Source organism: Prionailurus viverrinus, chromosome B1 (assembly GCF_022837055.1).
Source record: "Prionailurus viverrinus isolate Anna chromosome B1, UM_Priviv_1.0, whole genome shotgun sequence".
In the NCBI taxonomy this organism is placed as follows: domain Eukaryota; kingdom Metazoa; phylum Chordata; class Mammalia; order Carnivora; family Felidae; genus Prionailurus; species Prionailurus viverrinus.
The window spans coordinates 194,885,697-194,908,690 of NC_062564.1; the positions used below are offsets into that span (position 1 = coordinate 194,885,697).

A 22,994-nucleotide genomic window follows, 5' to 3' on the forward strand; every position below is an offset into this window, starting at 1 on the left:
TTTCATTGCCCAAGACTGAATTACGTGTTTTGTTCCTTGAAGACAGCCTCGCTGAAAACCTAGTTGTAGTCCGTGAATAGAATTAAATGTCCAACTTGACGTCATGCTGTTCAGCCAACAAGGCTTACTGTCTTAGTTTGAGACTGCTTTCTAGGTTTTATTATCTGGCTGTAGGATGTGAACACAGCACTGCTGACAGGCAGGAGGGCACACGTATTAATGAGAATTTTCCTTTTTTTTAAATTTTTTTAAACGTTTTTCAATTTAATTTTGAGAGAGACAGAGCACAAAATTTAATTTTGGGGGAGGGGCAGAGAGGGAGACACAGAATCCGAAGCAGGCTGCAGGCTCTGAGCTGTCAGCACAGAGCCCGATGCGGGGCTTGAACTCACGGATCGCGAGATCATGACCTGAGCCGAAGTCGGACATTTAATCGACTGAGCCACCCAGGCGCCCCTGGTTGGTTTCACCTTTATGCACAGTTGAGCCTAATAGGATATAGCCAGATATTTTAATTGTATTCAAGACTTTTGAATGCATTTTATTTAAGGTATTTTTCATTGCATTACTCTCTTAGCATTTTCAGTGTCTAGAGGCATTTTGCTGTTTAATAATAGCTTAATTACTGAGATGTGAACTTTTAATTACATCCTTTAGCCTATGCTGCTACATCTATGTGCTTTGGAGAGCAGAGTCAGCATTTTGATTCCAAAAATCCATTACCAAGCAATTTCCAATTTGAAATGCAGTCCACAGGCTCAGTTTAGAGCCATTGCACTTACCCGGTAGTCTCCCAGCTGCTTGAGCAGCTCTCCTCTGTGGTCGTCTTCCACGTCCTCTCCTCGGCTTCTCTCTAACAGAGGCAGGAAGTGTCGTAGCGCGGAGGTGCAGTACCTGTTCCACCTGGTCAGATGCCGTGGCCGCCAGTCCATGATTTTCTCTTTGAGTATTTTTTCAATCCTGTTTATAAAAAAGAAGCTCCATCTTTTGCTGATTGGATTCTGTCAGCAAAGGTACAGCTTGTATGTGGTGGGGATTCAGGTGACATGGTCATTCACTAGGCACATTTATGTTGAAAGCCTTAACTCTCTGTAGGGCTGTTAATGCCGCATGTTGATTCTTTACCCTGTGCTGTGATTTCTGTTGATGAGTATTGTTTTCCTAGATTGCCTCGAAACTGTTTTCAGAAAAGCCATCCTCACTAAGCTTTATATCCTATGGATCCAGTACCTGTCATATTAGCTATAAAGCAGGATATCAAAAATTAAGTTTCAAACACAGAATAAAGGAAAATAGCTACCATTTATTGAGCCTTTTTTTTTTTTTTAACCAGGTACTGTGCAAAATGCCTTTTTTTTTTTTTTTTTTTTTAATTTTTATTTAATCCTAACAGTGACTTGGGGGCACCTTGGTGGCTTAGTTGGTTAAGCATCTGACTTCAGTTCAGGTCATGATTTCACAATCCGTGAGTTCGAAACCCACATCGGGCTCTGTGCTGACAGCTGGAGCCTGGTACCTGCTTGGGATTCTGTGTCTCCCTCTCTCTCTGCCCCTGTCCCACTTATGCTCTGTCTCTCTCTCAAAAGTTAATAAACATGAATCCTAACAGTGACTCTATGGGTGGATTTTACTTACCTGGGGACAGTTTGAAGTAGGATAAGTGAGTTGACAATGGCAAGGGAGCTGGGGTTTGAGTCAAAACCCTGTCAATTCTAAAGCCTCCTGTGTATCCCTAACCAAACACAGATTTAGGGGACCAGCCAGCTCCCCACTGCTCAGTAGCTGTAGGATCCACTTCTTGTTTGGCACATTCTACATATTTTCATTCTGGGTTTCAAGATGGCCCGAGCAAGAGAGTATGGGTGAATTGCCACACACTTCATCAGTATTGGAAGAATAAATGATGTGGGTCTAATTAATACAGTATCCTGAAACCATCAGAAGAAACAAAAAAGACTTTTGGGGGGAGTTAGTTGCTCTAGGTGGGGGTCTCCAGTAAGGCTTTATATAGATTTGAAATTGAGAATAAATTGGTGTCTTCTAGTCGTAATAACTTAAAAAGGGTCACAGTTATTCTTGTGTGTTTGACATGCTGCTCTTTACACAGCTTGATACAGTAGAAAGAGCACACAGGCTTTGAAATCAGAAAGACCTGGCTGGGCACAGAAGCCCCCTCTAACACTTAACAAGTATGCTGACCTCTCTGAACCTCGGTTTCCACATTTGCAAAACTGGAAGAGTAAGTTTTGTTTTACAGGGTTATGAGGATTATGGGGAGTTAATATCATTAAATCTCATAGAGACCAGACTTCCCCATGTGTTCGGTTTATAAACTAGCTGCAGTTCAGTAAGCCACTATTGGACAAAAGAGGCATATTTTAAGTTGAGGATTATGACATGTCTGAACAGCAACCATAACAACATGATGCTGAACTCTAATCTGAGGTAAAGTTTCGGAAAACTACCTGTCATTGCTGGAGCTCACTTCTGTTTGTTCCATCTGCCCTTTGGGCTGTGGCATTTAGAGATCACATCTGTATTTGGTATCTGTCTATAAACATGAACTGAAGTTTAACTGCTCAGATTATGGATCCAGGCTGAGAATTGTTTAGTTTGGGATTGCACTCCTAGTGACAGATTGCATGTGGATTTATGGGTATTGTATGACCTGTCTTGTAGCTCAGCTGCGGCCGCTTTGTCTGTGCGCTGGTAAATTAGTTCTTCTGGCTATAAAAGAGGAAATAGTTCAGAAATTCCAGAAAAACACTTAACTTGAATTTGAATGGCTATACATCCTTTTCTAAATCTTTTTTAAAAAGTTACAAAATCTCAGACTTTCAGATACATTATAATGGATGCCAATGTACCCATGACCCACCTGAAGTACAATATCACAAATAAATTATGGCGGTTTGGTTCTTTCTCATTTTCATCTCCTTTCTCATCACAGAGGTAACCAGGACCTGAATTTGTTTTTTAGCACTTTGGTTCAACATACAACTACTGTGAGCCAGGCATTTTTTTCAGGTGATGGGTATATAGCCATGAATAAAAATCCCTGCTCTCCTGGTGTTTACATCACACCTGGTAGAAACAGGCAAGTTAATAAAATGTATTTATGATTTTATCACAGATCTATGTATCCCTAAACAATGTGTTGTTTTCGTTTGGGTATTTTCTAAACTTTATGTAATAGTTTTTTTTTTTTTTAAAGTATAGTTGACACACAATGTTCATGAGTTTTAGGTGTACAACATAGTGACTGGACAAGTCTATTTATGCAATAGTTTTATACTGTGAATATGCAGCTTGCCTTTCCTCCCTTAACATTACCTTTAGAGATAATAACATGCATATTTTTAGAGTGCTAATAAGATTTATTGACATTGATTCATTCGTGTAACTACTATAAAAGATTCCATTATGGGGGCGCCTGGGTGGCTCAGTCGGTTAAGCGTCCGACTTCAGCTCAGGTCACGATCTCGCGGTCCGTGAGTTCGAGCCCCGCGTCAGGCTCTGGGCGGATGGCTCGGAGCCTGGAGCCTGCTTCCGGTTCTGTGTCTCCCTCTCTGTCTGCCCCTCCCCCGTTCATGCTCTGTCTCTCTCTGTCCCAAAAATAAATAAACGTTAAAAAATTAAAAAAAAAAAGATTCCATTATGTACTATATGTATTTTATCTCATCTAACTCCAGTTTTTAGGCTAGAATCTTTCTATGAAAACAGTCTTGTATATGTCACCTTGTACACATGGAAGAATTTCTCTAGAGCACTGTTTTTTAAACTTTTTGGAAAGGTCTGGATCACAGTAAAAAGATTTTATACTGCACACTCAGTATACACACACACATATAAACATGTAGCTAACAAAAGTATTAGTAAACAATTTTCATGCTTACTACGTAACAATCTTACTACAGCCAGGACCCTCTAAATTAACTTTACGAGCCTCTAGTGGCTCATGCCCTGTGGTATGACTTCATGTTTTAATAGCAGTCATGAAATCTGATGATTAATTTAGTGAAATGAGTCCAGCATTTAAAAAATTAAGTAGAATATATTTTGTGGTACTTTAATGGCCTGAGGCTCATTATATCAAAATTTGTTTTTCCACATTTGTATATACTGGTTCACGATAGTGGTGGTAATTTCTTATTGTGAGTGGGCTCAAATAAGTGTGAGAAACATTATTTTTAACTGAATATCTAGAAATAGAACTAAACGTCAAAAAATACCTGGCTACCCAGTACAATGATTTAAAATCCCCCACTTTTCTTAGTCTACATTGTTAATAGAAGAATTATACCTGAACACTGGAAAGGCCAGGATATAGAAGACTTCTTGAAAAGAAAGACTTCCATAGCTTGGGCTTGGTGACATCAAAATTTATCCGTAGTGGTGAGTCATGTCGTTGAATATTAAACCAAATCTAAAAAAGACAAGACTAACTTAGCATATATGGCAGCAGAAATACATATGTGTGTGAGTGTGTGTGCGCATGTGTAAAGAGGAAGCTGACAGCAAGAGAACACACACATTTTTTGCACATTTTGATTTGTAAAACCAGCGTGCATTTTATAATCAGACATAAAATTGTCATTGGCCATTTTTTCACATTTTCTTATATCTGAACTTGAGGTGCACCTTACGTTGATTGTAGGTTGATAAAATAAGATAGTTCCTGATAAGAAAATTTAAACTTTTTAGGAGAGGCTGGCTTTTCTAGCCTCCTAATTGAGTTAGGTGTGTACCTCTTTGCTTCCACAGCATCTCTGACTAGCACCTGTCTTGTTGAGGCATGCAGCATATTGGTTCTGAACCAGGCCATTTGTATTTGAATTCTGGCCCCAACATTTACTAACTGTGCGACCTTGGATGATTTATTTAAGTTCTGTGTACCTCTCTTTCCTCCTTTATAAAACTGGGTAATAGTACCCACCTCATAAAATTGTTGAGGAGATTAAATTAGTTAATTTATCTATACCTGTTAGAACAATACCTGTTACATAGGTGCTCAATAATTGTTTGCTAATTTTTTATTATTAGTGTGTATCATTGTTAATAATTGCCTACACCTGCCTCCTCACTAGATATTACCTTGTTGTCTTAAGGACAGTTGCCATGTGCTTTATTCACTATCTTTAGCATATAGCATAGCTTCTGGTATATAGTAGGCATGTTGAATGACTGCATGAGTGGTAAATTTGTCCATTCAGCACATTTATCAAGTATCTTACATGTGTAGGCTCAGTTTCAGTCACTCGGAACAAAGTAGTGAATGAATCGGAGTTTCTACCCTTTTGCAGTAGCTAGTGAGAACATAGTGTGAACAAGTAAATAAACATATGGAATTATCAGATGATGTTACATGATGTAGCAGCTTGTTTCATTGACCTCAGTTCTTCATCCCGTCCTATACTCACACTCTTTGCCATGTTACTTTGTCTGCATCTCCTCCCACTGAAAGGGTTGTTGAGATGTTCCTGCTCCTTGACTTTTGGCCAGCCGAATGGGACAGAAGTGCCCTTGTGTAACTTCTGAATCTAAGCTTAAGGGGTTCCGTGTGTTCCTGCTTGCCTTTTTGTGCTTCTGTCATTGTCACTGCCAAGTCCCAGAATAAACACACATGAAGCATAGCTGTCCCAGCTGACCCACAGATTCATGAGAATAGCTAGCTGAAGCCATTTAGTTTGGGGGTGGGCTTTTACTATTTTTACTGTGGCAAGAGCTAACCGTGCAAGGGCTGTGGAGAAAACGACACGGGAAGAGATGTGGAGTTTCAGGGTGGGCAGGGAAATTCTCACTGGAAAGATGACATGTGATCAGAAATGCAAGAATTGAGGGACAATATTATGATGATATCTAGCAAGGGGGAAGGTCATCTATGCAGAGGAAATAGCAAATGCAAAACCTGCTTGATGTGTTGAGGAACAGCAAGGAAAATGATAGCTTTGGAAGAGTGAGCAAGCTAGAGCAAGTAAGAGATGAGATCTGTGGAGGATGGAAGCTGGTGGGATGGGATGCCAGTCAAGTCTTAGGAAGCCTTGTGGATTAGTTTAAAGGTTTCGGTATTTGCTTTTAGAGTGAGCAAGGAAGCCATTGGAGTATTTTAAGCAGAGGGGTGACATAGTCTGCCTTCCATTCTAACACTAATATTCTCTGTTGCTTTGAGACTATACTGAAGGGGATAAGGGCAAGTAGTGAAGTTTCCCATTAGGAAGCTATTTCGAATAATCCAGGTAAGAGCTACAGTAGTGTGGACCAAAATAGAGCAGTGAAATTGGTGAGCTATGGTCAGACTCTGGATATACTATGAAGCCAATAGGATTTGCTAATGAATTGGCTGTGGGAGAAAGAGGAACCAAAGGTGACTCCAAGGATTTTGGCCTAAGTAACTGCACCGAAGGAATTGCTGTTTATTGAAGTCAGACTGCAAAAGGAAATTGGAGTTCAAGTTTGGGCACATCAAGTTTGAGATACCTGACATCTATATGAAGATGTTGAAGAGACAGTTGGATATTTCAGTCTGAAGTTCTGGGAGCTAGGTGAGCTAGAGATACATTTAGAGATCATTAGCATATATATGTTCCTAGGGAGAAAGTATAGATAGCAAAGATGTTTGACGAACTTGCTTTGAGCTTCTGCTTTTTCAAATTTGGAGAAATTAAAAAAAAAAACAGGAAAGGATAGAAGTGGCAGTCTGTGATGTAGGAGGCTTTGATACTTGGAATTCAAGAAATTGTTTTAAGAAGGCAGGGTCTTTAAGAATTACAGTTTGGCTGTTGAGTAGGGAATGTGCAGAAGAGTAGTGGGAAATAGTGTTGGAAAAGTTGAAGTCAGATTATATAGGACTTTGAGATACAAGGAGAAAATTTTATTCTTAAATCTGTATGTAGTGAGGTACTTCCGATAAGTACTTTTTAAGCCATAGAATGATGAAGCTGAATGTTCAGAAACTTAATCAGGTATCAGTGTACCAAATAATGGATTGAATTGGAGAGATTATTTATTTATAGTAATGCAGGGTGAAGCAATAATGGCATGGCCTGGGAAACAGAACAGGTAGAACCTATATGACTTGGTATCTGTTAATAGGATTGAAAGAGGAGGAAGTAAGGGAGAGAGAAAATCAAGGACCATTCTGCAGTGTGAATCTGGGTAATTGACATCCATAGAAATGGGAAGCCAGGAGGAGGAGCTGGTTTTGGAGACAAGGGGGAAAAGATTGGAGTTTTGGGTGTGTGTGCCAAGTTTGAGATTTTGATAAAGCAGTTAGGAGTCTGGAAGTCAGTTGAAAATTCAGGATCCAAAGATTTTGGGGCTAGTGACAGGATTATAACTTCTCTGCCAGGGTAACCTAGATAGAGCTGCAATTAATAATGATAGGTATGGTACTGTAAGAAATCTAAGTATAGAATCTTCAGGAACATCTACTTTTAAGGGGTAAGAAGAGCCAGTGAAAGAAGACTAAGAAACTTGCAGAGAAAATGAAAACCAAACAGTCCTTTATCTGTAAACCAAGGAGGGGGAAGTGTTCTTTTCATGAAAAGGGTATTAGTCATGTCATGTGCCATAGAAAAGGAGAGGAGAATGAGGAATGAGAATAAACCATTGGATTTATTTATCCATTAGCAAAACAATGGTGCTTCTCAGAGTCAGGGGAAGAGGAGCTAGATTATTAAAAGGGTTAAAGTCTGAATGTACTGAGAATGTAGAAGCAGGGGATATAATTAGTAATTGAATCATTTTGGAAGCAAAGGAAAGAGGCGCAATGGTACAAGCACACCTCTGAGATATTGTGGGTCTGGCTCCAGACCACTGTGATAAAGTAAATATCACAATAAAGCAAGTCAAATGAGTATTTTCGTTTCCCAGTGCATATGCGTGTTATGTTTACACTATACTGTAGTCTATTAAGTGTGCAATAGCATCATGCCTAAAGAAACAATGTATATATCTTAATTAAAAATATTGCTAAAAAATGCTAACCATCATCTAGGCTTTCAGCAAATTATAATCATTGATCACAGATCATCATAACAAATATAATAATAATGAAAAAGTTTGAAATATTGCAAGAATTACCAAAACATGATACAGAGACACAAAGCGAGCAAATGCTGTTGGAAAATGGCACTGACTGACTTGCCTGGCAGAGAGTTGCCACAAACCCTCAATTTGTAAAAATCATAGTACTGTGAATGTAATGGAGCTTCTTGTTTCTTGAGGTAGGCCTGTATTGCTATAAACTTGCCTCTTAGAATAGCTCTTATTGCATCCCAAAGATTTTGTTTGTCATTTTCATATGTCTCCATGTATTTTTTAATTTCCTTTAAAAAAATATTTTTAGTGTGTATTTATTTTTTGAGACAGAGCATGAGTGGGGGAGGGGCAAAGAGAGAGGGAGTCAGATTCTGAAGCAGGTTCCAGGCTCTGAGCTGTCAGCACAGCTGACATGATGGGCTCAGAGCCCATCATGGGGCTTGAACTCATGAACTGCGAGATCATGACCTGAGCTGAAGTCGGACACTTAACCAACTGAGCCACCCAGGTGCCCCTTTAATTTCTTCTTTGATGTCATGGTTCAACCATTCTTTGTTTAGTAACATTTTATTTAGCCTCTATGTATTTGTGTTTTCTCCAGATTTTTTTTTCTTGTGATTGATTTCTAATTGCATAACCACTGTGGTCAGAAAAGATGCATCATATGATCTCAGTCTTTTTGAATTCATTAAGACTTGTTTTGTGGCCTAACACATCTATCCTGGAGAAAGTTCCATGTGTACCTAAAAAGAATGTGTATCCTGTTGTTTTTGGATGGAATGCTCTGTATATATGTTAGGTCCATCTGGTTTAACGTGTCATTCAAAGCCACTGTTTCCTTGCTGATTTTCTGCCTGGATAATCTATCCATTGATATAAGTGGGGTGTTAAAGTCCCCTACCATTATTGTATTACTGTCAATTTTTTTCCCCATATGTCTGTTAATAGTTGCTTTATGTGTTAAGGTGCACCTATCTTGGTTGCATAGATATTTACAACTGTTATATCCTCTTCTTAGACTATTCCCTTTATTATTATATAGCATTCTTTGTCTCTTGTTATAGTCTTTAAAGTCTATTTTGTCCTATATAAATACTACTACCCCAGCTTTCTTTTAATTTCCATTTGTGTGGTAAATGTTTTTCCATCCCTTCCTTTCAGTCTTCACGCATCTGTCAGAAAAAATCATTTGAGCATGCTTCCCCATGGTATGTTATTTTTATGCTAGCTTCTAAAGAAGCTAGAAAGAGAAGAACAAAAAAGTCCAAAGCCAGTAGAAGGAAGGAAATAATAAAGATCAGAGCAGAAATAAATGAAAAAGATAAAAAAAAAAAAAGAAAAAACCAGGAGGTGGTTCTTTGAAAAGGTAAACAAACAATTGATAAACCTTTAGCCAGACCCATCAAGGGGGGGGAAAAAAAAGACTCAAAATCAGAAATGAAGGAAGAGAAAGAACTGACCATAGAAATTATTTTAAGAGAATATTATGAAAAATTATATACCAACAAACTGGACAACTTAGAAGAAATGGATAAATTTCTAGAAATATGTAACTTAAAACTAAATCAGGAAGAAATACAAAATTTGAACATACCAATTACTAGCAATGGAATGGAATTAGTAGTCAAAAAATTAACAAAAGTTTAGGACCAGATGGCTCCACAGGTGAATTCTACCAAACATTTAAAGAAGAGTTAATACCTACTCTTTTCAAACTATTCCAAAAAATAGAAGAGGAAAGAAAGCTTCCAAATTCATCCTACAAGGCCAGCATTACCCTGACACCAAAATCAGACAAAGACACCACAAAAAGAGAAAACTACAGGCCAGTATCTCTGATGAACATAGATGCAAAAAATCCTCAACAAAATATCCTCAAACCAAATAAAAAATACATTTAAAAAGTCATTCACCACGATCAGGTGGGATTTATTCTAAGGATTCAAGGGTGGCTCAATATTCACAAATTAATCAACATAATAAATCATATTAACAAGAAAAAGGATAAAAACCATATGATCATCTCAATAGATGAACAAAAAAGCATTTGGCAAAGTACAACATCCATTCATGATAAAAACTCAACAAAGATTTAGAGGGAACATGCCTCAACATAATAAAGGTCATATATGAAAAACCCACAACCCACATGATAACTCAATGGTGAAAAAACTGAGAGCTTTTCTTCTAACATCAGGAATAAGGCAAAGATGTTCACTTTCACCACTTTTATTCAACATAGTACTGGAAATCCTAGCCATAGCGATCAGACAAAAAGAAAAGGCATCCAAATTGGTAAGGAAGAAATAAAACTTTCACTATTTGCAGATGACATAATACTATATAAAGAAAACCCTAAAGATTCTACCAAAAACTCCTAGAACTGATAAATGAATTCAGTAAAGTTGCAGAATAGAAAATTAATATAAAGAAATCTGTTACAGTTCTATACACTAATAATGAAATAGCAGAAAGAAATTAATAATCCTATTTACAATTGTGCTAAGAATAATAAAATATGTAGGAATAAACTTCACTAAGGAGGTGAAAGACCTGTACTCTGAAAACTATTAAACATTGACAAAAGAAATTGACACAAACAAATGGAAAAATATTCCCTCGCCATAGAGGGAAGAACAAATATTGTTAAAATGTTCATACTAGCCAAAGCAATCTACAGATTTAATGCAATCCCTATCAAAATACCGAAGCATTTTTCATAGAACTAGAACAAATCCCAAATTTGTATGGGACCACAAAAGACCCCGAATAGACAAAGCAATCTTGAAAAAGAAGAACAAAACTGGAGGTATCACAATCCCAGATATCAAGAAATACTACAAAGTTGTAGTAAAGCAGTATGGTATTGGCACAAAAATGGACACACAGATCAATAGAATAGAGAGTCCAGAAATAAACCCATGCTTATATAGTCAATCTTCTAAAAGGAGGCAAGAATATGCAAGAGGAAAAACAAATGGTGTTGGGAAGACATGCAAAAGAATGAACTGGCCCACTTTCTTACACCACACACACAGAAAAAAAAAAAAAAAAACTCAAAATAGGTTACAGGTCTAAATATGAGACCTGAAACCACAAGAATCCTAGAGAAGAGAACCAGTAGTATTTCTCTGATATTGGCTGTAGCCACATTTTTCTAGATATGTCTCCCGAGAGAAGGGAAACAAAGGCAAAAATAAAATACTGAGACTACATAAAAAAAAAAAACAAAAAAAAACCTGTGCAGCATAAGAAACAACAAAACTAAAGGACAACCTATAGAATGAGAGAAGATATTTGCAAATGACATATCTGATAAAGGGTAAGTATCCAAAATACATAAAGAACTTACATGACTCAACACCAGAAAACAAAACAAAACCCCAAGTAATCCAATTAAAAAATGGACAGAAGACATGAACATTTTTCCAAAGAAGACATACAGATAGATGGCCAACAAACATTTGGAAAGACTTCCAGTATCACTAGTCATCAGGGAAATGCAAATCAAAACCACGATGAGATAGCACCTCACACCTGTCAGAATGACTCAAATCAAAAATCTAAGAAGTGTTGACAAAGGTGTGGAGCAAAAGGAATCCTTGTGCACTCTTGGTGGGAAGGCAAAGTGGTGCAACCACTGTATGACTGTATGGAGACTTCTCAAGAAATTAAAAAGAATTGCCATATCCAGTAATTCCACTATAGGGTATTAACCCAAAGAATATGAAAACACTAATTCAAAAAGATATATGTACCCCTAAGTTTATTATAGCATTATTTACAATAGCCAAATTATGGAAGCAACCCAAGTGTCCATCGATAGATGAATGGATAAAGAAGTATATATGTACAATAGAATATTACTCAGCCATAAACCTTGCCATTTGCTATGACATGAGTGGAGCTAGAGAGTATATATGGTCAGAGAAAGACAAATACCACATGGTTTCACTCATATGTGGAGTTTAATAAACAAAACAAGCAAAGGGAAAAAAATAAGAGACAAATCGAGAGACAAATTCTTTAATTGTAGAGAACAAACTGATGACTACCAGAGGGTAGGTAGGTGGGGGATGGGTGAAATAGGTGATAGGCATTAAGGAGTGCACTTGTGATGAACACAAGGTGATGTATGGAAGTGTTGAATCACTATATTGTACGCAAGAAACTAATATCACACTGTATGTTAACTAAATAAATACTTGAAATAATAAAAATGTTTCTAAAGTAAAAAATACCTTCTATAAATATAGTACATTTGTGTTTCATGAAACGCTATTTGAACATTAAAAAAAAAAAAAAAACGAAACACGGATATCACCTTACCCCTGTCAGAATGACTAAATAAAAAAGACAAGAAAGAACCAAGTGTTGACAAGGATGTGGAGAAAAAGGAATTACCGTATGATCCGGTAATTCCGGTACTGGGTATTTCCCCAAAGAAAACGAAAACAATTTGAAAAGATATATTCACCTCTTTTATTTATTGTAGCACTATTTACAATAGCCAAGATAAGGAAAGAACCCAAGTGTCCACTGATAGACTGAATGGATAAAGAAGATATGGTACATATATATACAATGGAATATTACTGAGCCATAGAAAAGAATGAGATCTTGTCATTTGTGATAATTGGATGGACCTAGAGGGTATAATGCTAAGTGAGATAAGTCAAACAGAGAAAAATAACATACGACTTTAAGCGTATGTGGAATTTAAGGTAAGTCAAAAAGACAAACCAAAACAAAACAAAAAAACCCAGACTCTTAAACACAGAGAACTAACTGGTGGTTGCTGGAGGGAGGTGGGTTGGGGGAATGGGTGAAATAGATAAAGGCGATCAAGAGCACATTTCTTAAGGCGAGTACTGAGTAATCTATAAAATTATTGAATCATCGTACACCGGAAGCTAATATAACACTATGTTAATGGTACTTCAGTACAAAATACACATTGGGGATGCATGCTCAAATGATTTTTCTGACAGATGCCTAAAGTTCAGAGACCACTAAGGTAGAGAATGATGATAAAAAAAATGACAGCAGCTAGTAAAGAGTTGTCCCTGTTTGTTAGCTGCTTTGCATTGATCATCTCCTCTGCAGCTTACAACACTCTACAACATAATTGCTACCATTGTTACCTCCAGTGAAGGAGCTGAGGCTGTATGACATAAGAAATTTTCCCAAGCTCACACAGCTAGTAAGTGATGACACTGAAGTTTAAACTCCGGTACTCGGACCTCGTAACTCCTGTTTTTAACCAGTCTTCTACAGTACCCTTCGTAATTAAGTGTGCCTCCAAAACTGGGTGTAACCAGAATCACCTGGTGGTCCTGGGAATCTGTCTTTAAAAGGGGAAGGGAAGGAGGAAAGGGGCAGGGGAAGAAAAAGGAAGAAGGATGGAAGGGAGGGACCCAGTTTTCCCAGGTGATAGATTTGCCTCACTTAGCTCTCAAAACACACTGAGGACAGAGCCAGGACACAAACTCAGGTCCTCTGCATCTAAGTTCTATATATTTTCCTTACCCTCATCCTTCTCAGCTGATCAGGCGACTAATTCAACTAAAAGTTATTACTGTTGCCACTGTGCTTGATACTACATTTAACTGGTATATGTATATGATTATATAAATTTTTTTGATACATAAAATAGTAAATCAGGTCAATTAAAAAGCCATCCAATGGTAATACTTACATTATCGGGACCTATTAAACAGCCCACACTTTTTAAGGGACAGAATGTATCGAATTGTCCATAAAAATGTCCACTGCAGGGATTCCATATTAAATAGTGACTTTGCTCCCGAGTTAGAACATAGGCAGTTGGACCCTGAAGGAAAATAGTCATTAAAACAACTTCCAACTAATTATGCAATTGAAGTCAAGATTAGTTTGCACACACAATTCGTTATTTTAGTTGGACCCCTAATTTCTAAAATTAATGGCTAATGGTGGAAATTAGTTTGAAGTTCTACGTTGCACTCGATTTAAGAAATAAAATCAAATGTTCCTTTTTGCAAAATGCACGTATCTGCTACTGCCTTGTAATAGACCAAACAGGGATAACTGATTAAGTATTGAGAAGGCGAACGATTATGCCTGAGTACTACATTAACTAGTACTTGATACACTTTTATAATTATGTAAATGCATAGAAGATGTTTTGAAAAACATACCAAACTGTTAACAGTGAACACACCTAGGGGGTGGGTGGGTTTGGGGGTTGAGTCTGAAGAAGTACTTTAACTTTTTACTCGGAATACTTGAGTCTTACTGGATTTTTTTTTTTTTTTTTAATTCTCATAGCGAACATTTATTCATTTACCGCTCCTGTATGGATTTGCTTTGCTGCTCACAACAGCCTTCTGGGGAAGGCAGGGTAAAAATTATCCTAGTTTCCTTAAAAGCTCAGAGTTGTGAACTGACTCGCTTAGAGCCACACAGCTCACGAGGAATAGGCAGAGCCTGGAACTCGGGTCTTGTGACTTCCTAGCCTAGTGTTCTCTTCCTTTTACCAGGCTCTCTGGAAGATGACGGTGGAGAATGCATCCGTTTTTCGGATGTGATCCTACCTGCCTAGTGGCAACTCGTGCTACTTAATTCCCGAGGAGTCCTAGAGCCCTGTGGCCTCTTTTCGATACACTCTTTGGATACACTGCTTCAATTCACGTGAATTTTCTAAACTCGTACCCCCAACTACCCCAAACGCGCCCCAAATTGAGGGATATTTGCTGTGGGCTGGGGAAACAAATTCTAATCGTTTGCCGTCTCCAGTCTAATAAAATGAACAATAATGATATCAAAAGATAGCTGCTAACATTCTTTTCTTTGCTGCTGAGGTTGTCTGCTCTGTTCTGCTGTACCTGCTGCCTAGTAGCAGGTGCCTGAGGAAGCAGTGGGCATGAGAAGGGAGATCTCTCACCTTGCCACTAGTGATCTAACACTAGATCACTAAGGGAATTAGAATTCTTAGCAACATGGGCAGGTGTGGGCTCACACTACAAGGGACAGAGTCAGGTGGGGCCTTTGAATGGTCAACGGTTCAGATTTGCCAAAAAAAAGCCCCTGATCTGAAGCACCGATCAGAGTCCAAGTGCCACTGAAAAAACGATTTCATGTCTAATCACTGGTTCTCTCTGCCCATAATGGAATCTCTGGGCCACTTGCCTTGCAACTCGAAGGATCGCTATGCAAATTAGTACTGTTCATTTTCTGGAACATAACAGCCATGTTAGACAACTACACTCCTCTGTAGGAGCCAGCCTGTGTGGCCTTACCTCAGGAATAGCACTGCCCATCACCAGCCAGGCCTTTTTACCCAGGGAGAGAAAATAATTACATAGTAAAACCGCATGCTCTTCTTCGTCTCCTGCCAGGAGATCAAGAAATTGCTGACAGGAAGAAAAGAAAAATTACACTGTGTAGATTGACTGCTTCATTCTGGATTGGACATACAGGATTTTTCAAAAGTCACTGTTAAAATTAGTGCCTTAAAGTGTAAATAGACCTATTTTAAAAATCTGTTTCCAGATTTTGATACTATGTTTTAAATCATTAAAAAAGAAAAACACAGTGGCGACTGGGTGGCTCAGTCGGTTGAGCGTCCAACTTCAGCTCAGGTCATGGTCTCACGGTTTGTGAGTTCGAGCCCCGCGTCCGGCTCTGTGCTGACAGCTCGGAGCCTGGAGCGTGCTTCGGGTTCTGTGTCTCCCTCTCTCTCTGCCCCTCCCCTGCTCATGCTCTGTCTCTCTCAAAAATAAATACACATTAAAAAAAATTAAAAAAAAGAAAAACAGAACACTTCTATCGGACATGGTATTTTCTCTGACATCGATTCCATGGATTCCTAGAATCAACACTATGAATGGGGAGACAAATTTCAAAGTTTTACTCCTTATTTTGAATTTATAGATAATAGCTCCCTGTGTGTTGAATATGTTTTTAAATACTATTTTTAGAGCAGTTTTAGGTTCACGGCAAAGTCGGGAAGAAGAACATCTACCCCTGTTTCCACACACTATCAACATCTACCTACAGAGTGGTCTGAGTGTTAATAATGGAGAAACCTACAGTGACATGTCATAATTAATTACCCAAAGTCCACAGTTTACAGTAGGGTTCACTCTTGGTGTGGTACATTCTATGGGTTTTGACAAATGTGTAATGACATGTACCCATCATTAGAGTATCACAGAATTTTCACTGCCCTAAAAATCATTTGTGCTCTGCTTACTCATATCTCCCCTTTCCCTGCCCCCAAATTATTTTAAGCATATTGCAGGCATTAACTCATTTCATCCTAGAATAAACCCTTGAGGGAAGTACTCATCTTCCAGTTTTATAGATGAGGAAATGGAAACACAGGTGAGGTAATACTTAGGAAGCGGTAAAGCCAGTCTGGCTCTACAGCACACGAATTATTCTGTCCTTTGCATATTTTCTTTAGGTGTCTTGAGGTTACGGAAATGTTACCTCTAATATTGTCAACATTATGTTGCCAAAATAAACTGGGGAGCAAAAATTTAAAGTGTACTTAAATTTCAACAAAAATAATAAGATGTGCTTAAATTTCTTTGGTTTAGAGCTATCCTTAACGGGAGTTGTGTAACATAGTTTAATTTTATGCAAACACAGCACCACATGAGATCCAGAAGCAGAATACCTGTGATAAGGTATGTGTTCGTGTCCTACTACCTAGGAGCCATTTGGATGTATCGTAACATACATGGATTGTAAATTCCAGGAGGGCAGAGGCCGTGTTTATTTTGCTCATAGCCACAGTTTAGTACAGTGTGTGATAGGTGGTGTGTGACCAGGAAATACATACTGAATCAGTAATGACACGGTTTGCCATAAAAAGTCCATCAGTTGTGGAGTATGTAATTTCCAAATGTAATATAGAGTGTCATTTTGATTTTTTTTCTTTTAATGAATAAAGCTGGGATATTGCTGAGGTAATACTGGGAGGCTAAATCAGTATTAAGATACCTGAAGTACTTTTTGTTATTATTTGTACAAATAACAAAAGTTTTTCTTAATTTCTGAACTTGGGCAAACTGAACCAGAAAGACAAAATACTTCAGAATTTAGCTCATCCTGCCAAACAGATGACCAAATGGATTTTTGTAAGGACTAATGAATGTTGCAATTTAAAATTATACGAGCCTTTGGCCAATATTCAGTGAAGTCAGCTCAAACTGGTAAATCTGTGAGGGAGAACTACTTACGTCAGATGTGCTCCACAGGTCACAGATGCCAGCAAATGAAACAGTGTCAGGCAAGAAAGGAATCAATGACACATATCGGGCCACCAGTTCCTGTTTAAGCAAAAAAAATAATTAAACAGTTCCTGTTTGAAAAAATTAATTTCTGATAAAATAGATACCTAGATATTCGACCTCATTTTCTTGTAAGAGTTCTATATATCACAAAATTGATGTGTGTGGAATGAAGTGAGGGCTAAGTGCTTACCAAGCTAGGTGTTGTGTTAACACTCATTTCATCCTCTCCAAGCATCCTAGGAAGGAGGTCACTGTTAATATCCTTTTACAGATGAAGACCCTGGCTCCTAGGTCTCTTTGAAATGTTCTCTCTCTTTTTTTTTTGTCCTGCACTTCCTTACTTGATGGTATAGGAAGACTTTTTTTTTTTTTAATTTTTTTTTATGTTTATTTGACAGAGAGAGAGAGAGAGAGAGAGAGAGAGAGAGAGACAGAGCATGAGCGGGGGAGGGGCAAGAGAGAGGGAGAAACAGAATCCGAAACAGGCTCCAGGCTCTGAGCTGTCAGCACAGAGCCTGACGCAGGGCTTGAACTCACAGACCGAGAGATCATCACCGAGCCGAAGTTGGGAGGCTCAACCAACTGAGACACCCAGGCACCCCTAGAAAGACTTTCTACAATCATCTTGTATTTTCTCTACCCCAGTCCAAAAAGCAGCCACTTCTCCAAGGAGCTTTTTAGAGGATAATCGTATTTAGAAACAAAGATCAGGGCGTCATTGTAGTTATAGCTCCTATTCATGCAACTTCTAAGCAGGTTGAACATCTTTTTCATATGCTTACTTGGCCTTTCAAGTTTATACTTCTCTGAATTTTTTTTTTTAATTTTAATCTTTATTTTTGAGAGAGGGAGAGACAGAGTGCGAGTGGGGGAGGGGCGGAGAGAGAGTGAGACACAGAATCTGAGGCAGCCTCAGGCTCCAACTCAGGAACTTCCAGATCATGACCTGAGCTGAAGTCGAACATTCAACCGACTGAGCCACCCAGATGCCCCTCTTTTTTGTTTGTTTTAAAGGAGAAAACTTGTATTGGCACAGCCATTCCTATCCTTGTTGAATTAACAGAGTGAAACAGTGATTTTTAAACAGTTACAGCTGGTTTCTCCCAAATGAATCTCACCGTAGTAGGTTGGTAGGCCGGTCGGGTCACAACCCCCTAGTTTCGTTGTAAGGAGACCCACAGGCTATGAAGAAAGCATAGCTTTTCCAATTGCCACTCTTTCATTCACGTGCTCAGCTGAGGTGCACAAAACATAAATAAAACTTCTAACAAGGAATCCTGCCAAGAACGAGACCAGAGAGGGTGAGCAACCCTGCCGAGCTCAAGAGATGCAGGGGCCCTAGGAGAATGGCCCTGGAAGAATGGCTTTCTCCAAAGGGCTGTCCCACTACTTTTCTTCTCAGCCTGTTCCAAACCCAGCAAGCTACCTGCTTGGTGAGGGTTTGCCTGGTTAGGAACGCTGCTCTCTTTTCCTTTGGAAAACCTACGAACCTCCAGGTCTCTGTCTCCGCTCCCGGTACGCACGGGTGGGGGAGGGGTGCGGCGGTGCTGCGGGGCCGCGAGCCCCGAACCAGGCACCGGTCTTTGGGGGAAGGGCTCGCTCTGCTGGCTGCGGTGGCCGGCACGGCCCCCGTGTGCACTGTGACAGCAGTCCATTGAATGGGCTGGGAGGTAGCCGGGCCTTGGACGTGTCTGCTTGGAAGAGGGCTCTGGTGGTAGACGCGAGGTTTGGCCCAATCCTTCAGGCCCCGTCTGAAGCCTCTTGTGTCTTCTGTGAACTCAAAGAATAAAAGACATTCCTACCCTCCATCTCATCACCAGCCCAACTGGCTATAACTAGGGGAGACGGCCCCTGACTGGCAGGACAAGTCCCACCGTGAGTTTCTATTTCAGTATTCTGCACGTTTTGTTACTGATTTGCAGGTGTTTTTAAGAATATATTCTAGTTGGTATTCCTTTGGCTATTATATATGTTGTAAACACCTTATTTGTGGCTTTTCATTTCCTTTGTGGTGTCTTTTGATAAACCCAAGTTCTCACCTTTTTTTTTTTTAAGTTTATTTACTCAGTTTAGAGAGAGAGAGAGAGAGCAAGCAGGAGAGGGGCAGAGAGAGAGGGAGAGAGAGAATCCCAAGCAGGCTGCTTGTTGTCAGCTCAGAGCTGGTGGAGGGACTCAGTTTTAAGACCCATGAGATCATGACCTGAGCTGAAACCAAGAGTCAGACTCCCAACCCACTGAGCCACCCTTGTGCCCCTAAGTTCGCACTTTCAATATGGCCAAATGTATTTTTCTTTTTCTTTACAGCTTGTGCCTTTTTCTATCTTATTTAAGAAATTCTACCTCAAGTCATACAGATAAAAAATGCCTTCATATTTAGGGACACCTGGGTGCCTCAGTTGGTTAAGCCTCCAACTCTTGGTCTAGGCTCAGGTCATGATCTCACAGTTCATGAGATTGAGCCCCACATCAGACTCTAGGCTGACAGTGGGGAGCCTACTTGGGATTCTCTCTCCCTCTCTGTCTGCTCCTCCCCTGCCTTCTCTCAAAGTAAATAAATCAACTTAAAAAAAAATGCTTCCATATTTAAGTACTCAATCTATCTGCCCTTGAATGCTGTGAAGTAGGAGTCTATTTTTATTTTCCCCATATGTAAAAATCAATGATCCCAGTGAAATTTATGTAATAGTCAGTCTTTTCTTTAGTAATTTCCAATGCCAGCTTTGTCATGTGTCAGGTTTGAGTGGGTCATATTTGAGTGGACTTTTTATTCTTTTCCATTTTTCTGTTATCTGTGTGTCAATACCATTTTACTTCAATTACTATGGTCTTGTAAGTAGTCTGGGTATATGGTGTGGCAAATCTTCCCACCGACACCTTCTTACTCCTCCAGATGTCTAAGCTACTTTGACCCTTTGCACTGCCATATAAATATTAGAATCAGTTTGTCAAGTTCCACTATAAATGGTTTTAAACATCTAGTTTGACAAGTCTTTGTCTTTTTTTTTTTTTTTAAATCTTTTTAAAGGTTTTATTTACTTTTGAGAGACAGAGAGACATACTGTAAGCAGGGGAGGGACGGAGAGAGGGGGACACACAGAATCGGAAGAAGGCTCCAGGCTCTGAGCAGACAGCGGTGGGCCCGATGTGGGGCTCAGACCCACGAACCGTGAGATCATGACCTGAGCCAAAGTCAGACCTGAACTGACTGAGCCACCCAGGCACCCGGACAGTCTTTGTTTGTCTTTTAATCAGAATGTTTAATCTCTGCTCTGATTGTGATTATTGGTAAACATTTCGGCCATTTTAACCACCTTATTCTGTGCTTTTTATTTCTCATACTTTTTTCTATGTTTCTTTTTTTTCTCCCTCCCCACTTTCTTCACCCCCATTTCATTATTTTATCTCCTGTTAATTTTGCAAGTTCTACATACTTTCTTTTATTCTTTTAAGTGATTAATCTAGGAATTTCAATGTGAATATTTAACTTAAACTCTAAAAGTTAATAAATACCTTGACTCTCCTCTTGGGAAATACAAGTGCATTAAAAAATCCTCATCAATCCTGTCCTGACATATACGCAGTTTTTTCCAGGATTTTTGTTTTGTCACTACTTTTCACCCTCACTTCTGTTATTACTGATATGAAGACAATGCCTGTCTCCATTTACTCACAAGTTTCCCATTTTCTTTATCTACTGTTTAGTGTCGCACCTAGGATTTTCTGAGAGCCTTCCTTCTCTTTGAAGGCTATTTTTTAGAAATTCCTTAAGTGAGACTCTTTTGGTTGTAAATTCTCCCAATGTTTGTGTGAAAGACAGTTTCACTGGATATAAATTACTAGTTCGATGGCTATTTTCTTTCAGCCTTTTGAAGATATTATTCCTTCTCTGACTTCATTTGTGCAGCTGAGAAGTTGATTGGTTGGATCATTGTTCTTTTGTAGAAAATCTGTTTTCTCTCCAGCTCCTTTAAGATCATCTTTGTAGTTCCCTGCAATATGCCTAGATTTTAATTTCATTTTATCCTGTGTAGGGTATATTGGGCTTCCTGCATCAGAGGTTCGTTGTCTTTCGTCAGATCTTAACACATTCTCAGCTCTTTTTTTTTTTTTTTTAATTATTTTTTTAACGTTTATTTATTTTTGAGACAGAGAGAGACAGAGCATGAACGGGAGAGGGGCAGAGAGAGAGGGAGACACAGAATCAGAAGCAGGCTCCAGGCTCTGAGCCATCAGCCCAGAGCCCGACGCGGGGCTCGAACTCACAGACCGCGAGATCGTGATCTGAGCTGAAGTCAGATGCTTAACCAACTGAGCCACCCAGGCGCCCCTCTCAGCTCTCTTTGAACATTGCTTTTCTCCTTTCATGTGTGATTTGGTGTTCCTCCCTCTGTCCTCCATGTCTCTTAACCTTTCCTTTTCATCTTCTGTTTTTTGGCTATCTCTGTGCTATATTCCAAGTAATTTCTTTGCATGTAAATTCCAGCTCACTAACTCTCTGTACTTACCTGTATGTAACTTAAGTCTGTATTTAAGTGTACTTAATGTTCTGCTTAAGCTGTTTGTTCACTTTCTATTTTTAATTATTTTATATTTCTGTAAGTACTATGCAATATTTTTGCAATCTGCCTATTTTTCTTTTGTTTCATTTTCAATTCCCTAGATTTATTAAACATTTTTTTTAATGATTACTATTTATTTTTGAGAGAGACAGAGCATGAGAGGGGGAGGGGCAGAGACAGAGAGAGACACACACAGAATCCGAAGCAGTCTCCAGGCTCCAAGCTGTCAGCACAGAGCCCAACACAGAGCTCGAACCTATGAACCACAAGATCATGACCTGAGCTGAAGTTGGACGTCCAATTGACTGAGCCACCCAGGTGCCCCTCAATTGCTTAGATTTCTTAAACTTATTAAACATATCTATTTTATAGGCCGAGTCTAATAATTCTAATATCTGCACTCTTTGTGGCCCAGTTCTGTGGTTTGTTGTGTTTGCTAACTCTTACCCTCTTCATGGTGACTTATTTCTTCTTCAATGATCTTTCATATGTTTGTGTTGTTTGGAACTTTGGAACTTTTTTTTTTTCTCTTTAAGGCTGAGTTTAAAGAGCATTCTTCTAGAAAGATTTGTGTTTCCTTCTGACAGGGATTTAGGGGCATTACCAACAGGGAAATACTTTCAATGATATTTTCAGCTGAAGTTTTGTTTGGTCATACAGGTAGTGTGAATTTTAGTTGCTGGTGTGAAAAAATACAACTTGGTTATTGGGAATTCCTTGGGGAGACTTATCTTGTTTCTCTTCCATCCAGAGTCAAGGCTGAAACAGGCAGGATTCCTTCTGCAAAGCAGGGTATTTCCTGGCTTACTCATCATTGACATTACCTGTCAAGAGTCCCAGCTCTGCACCTGAGTGTCTAGTTTGACCCTCCTCCCTGCCCTGGCGCCATACCTGGCACTACCTCCTTCCCCAGTCGCCCTGTGGCTTGCTAAAGCCCAGGTCCAGACATTAGGAATTATCTGACAACCTCAGAGCAAGCGCTATTCCAGGCTCTCACCCGTGTGGAATCTGCTTTGTTGTTTCTTGGCTCTGACTTTCCCCCTCACCTTATTTCCATGTCAGCCATGATTTTAAAAATGGTTTAAATATTTTCTTCATCACTCCTCTATGT

At 39.1% G+C, this 22,994-nt stretch overlaps 1 protein-coding gene across 10 annotated transcripts in view; it reads right to left on the reverse strand.

Annotated features, from left to right (window-relative positions):
* Positions 1–22,994, reverse strand: part of CC2D2A (coiled-coil and C2 domain containing 2A) — a 176,324-nt gene that overhangs the window by 24,830 nt on the left and 128,500 nt on the right. For 5 of the 10 annotated variants that reach the window (XM_047855025.1, XM_047855026.1, XM_047855022.1 and 2 more), the window contains 6 exons: positions 17,271–17,360; positions 15,321–15,434; positions 13,739–13,873; positions 4,304–4,426; positions 2,669–2,727; positions 783–960 (listed from right to left, as the gene is read on the reverse strand). In XM_047855025.1, the coding sequence (XP_047710981.1) occupies positions 783–960; positions 2,669–2,727; positions 4,304–4,426; positions 13,739–13,873; positions 15,321–15,434; positions 17,271–17,360 (699 nt within the window). Of the gene's footprint in view, positions 1–782; positions 961–1,516; positions 2,728–4,303; positions 4,427–13,738; positions 13,874–15,320; positions 15,435–17,270; positions 17,361–22,994 lie in introns of all 10 variants that reach the window. The other 5 variants (XM_047855028.1, XM_047855027.1, XR_007151443.1 and 2 more) reach the window with 4 other exon arrangements.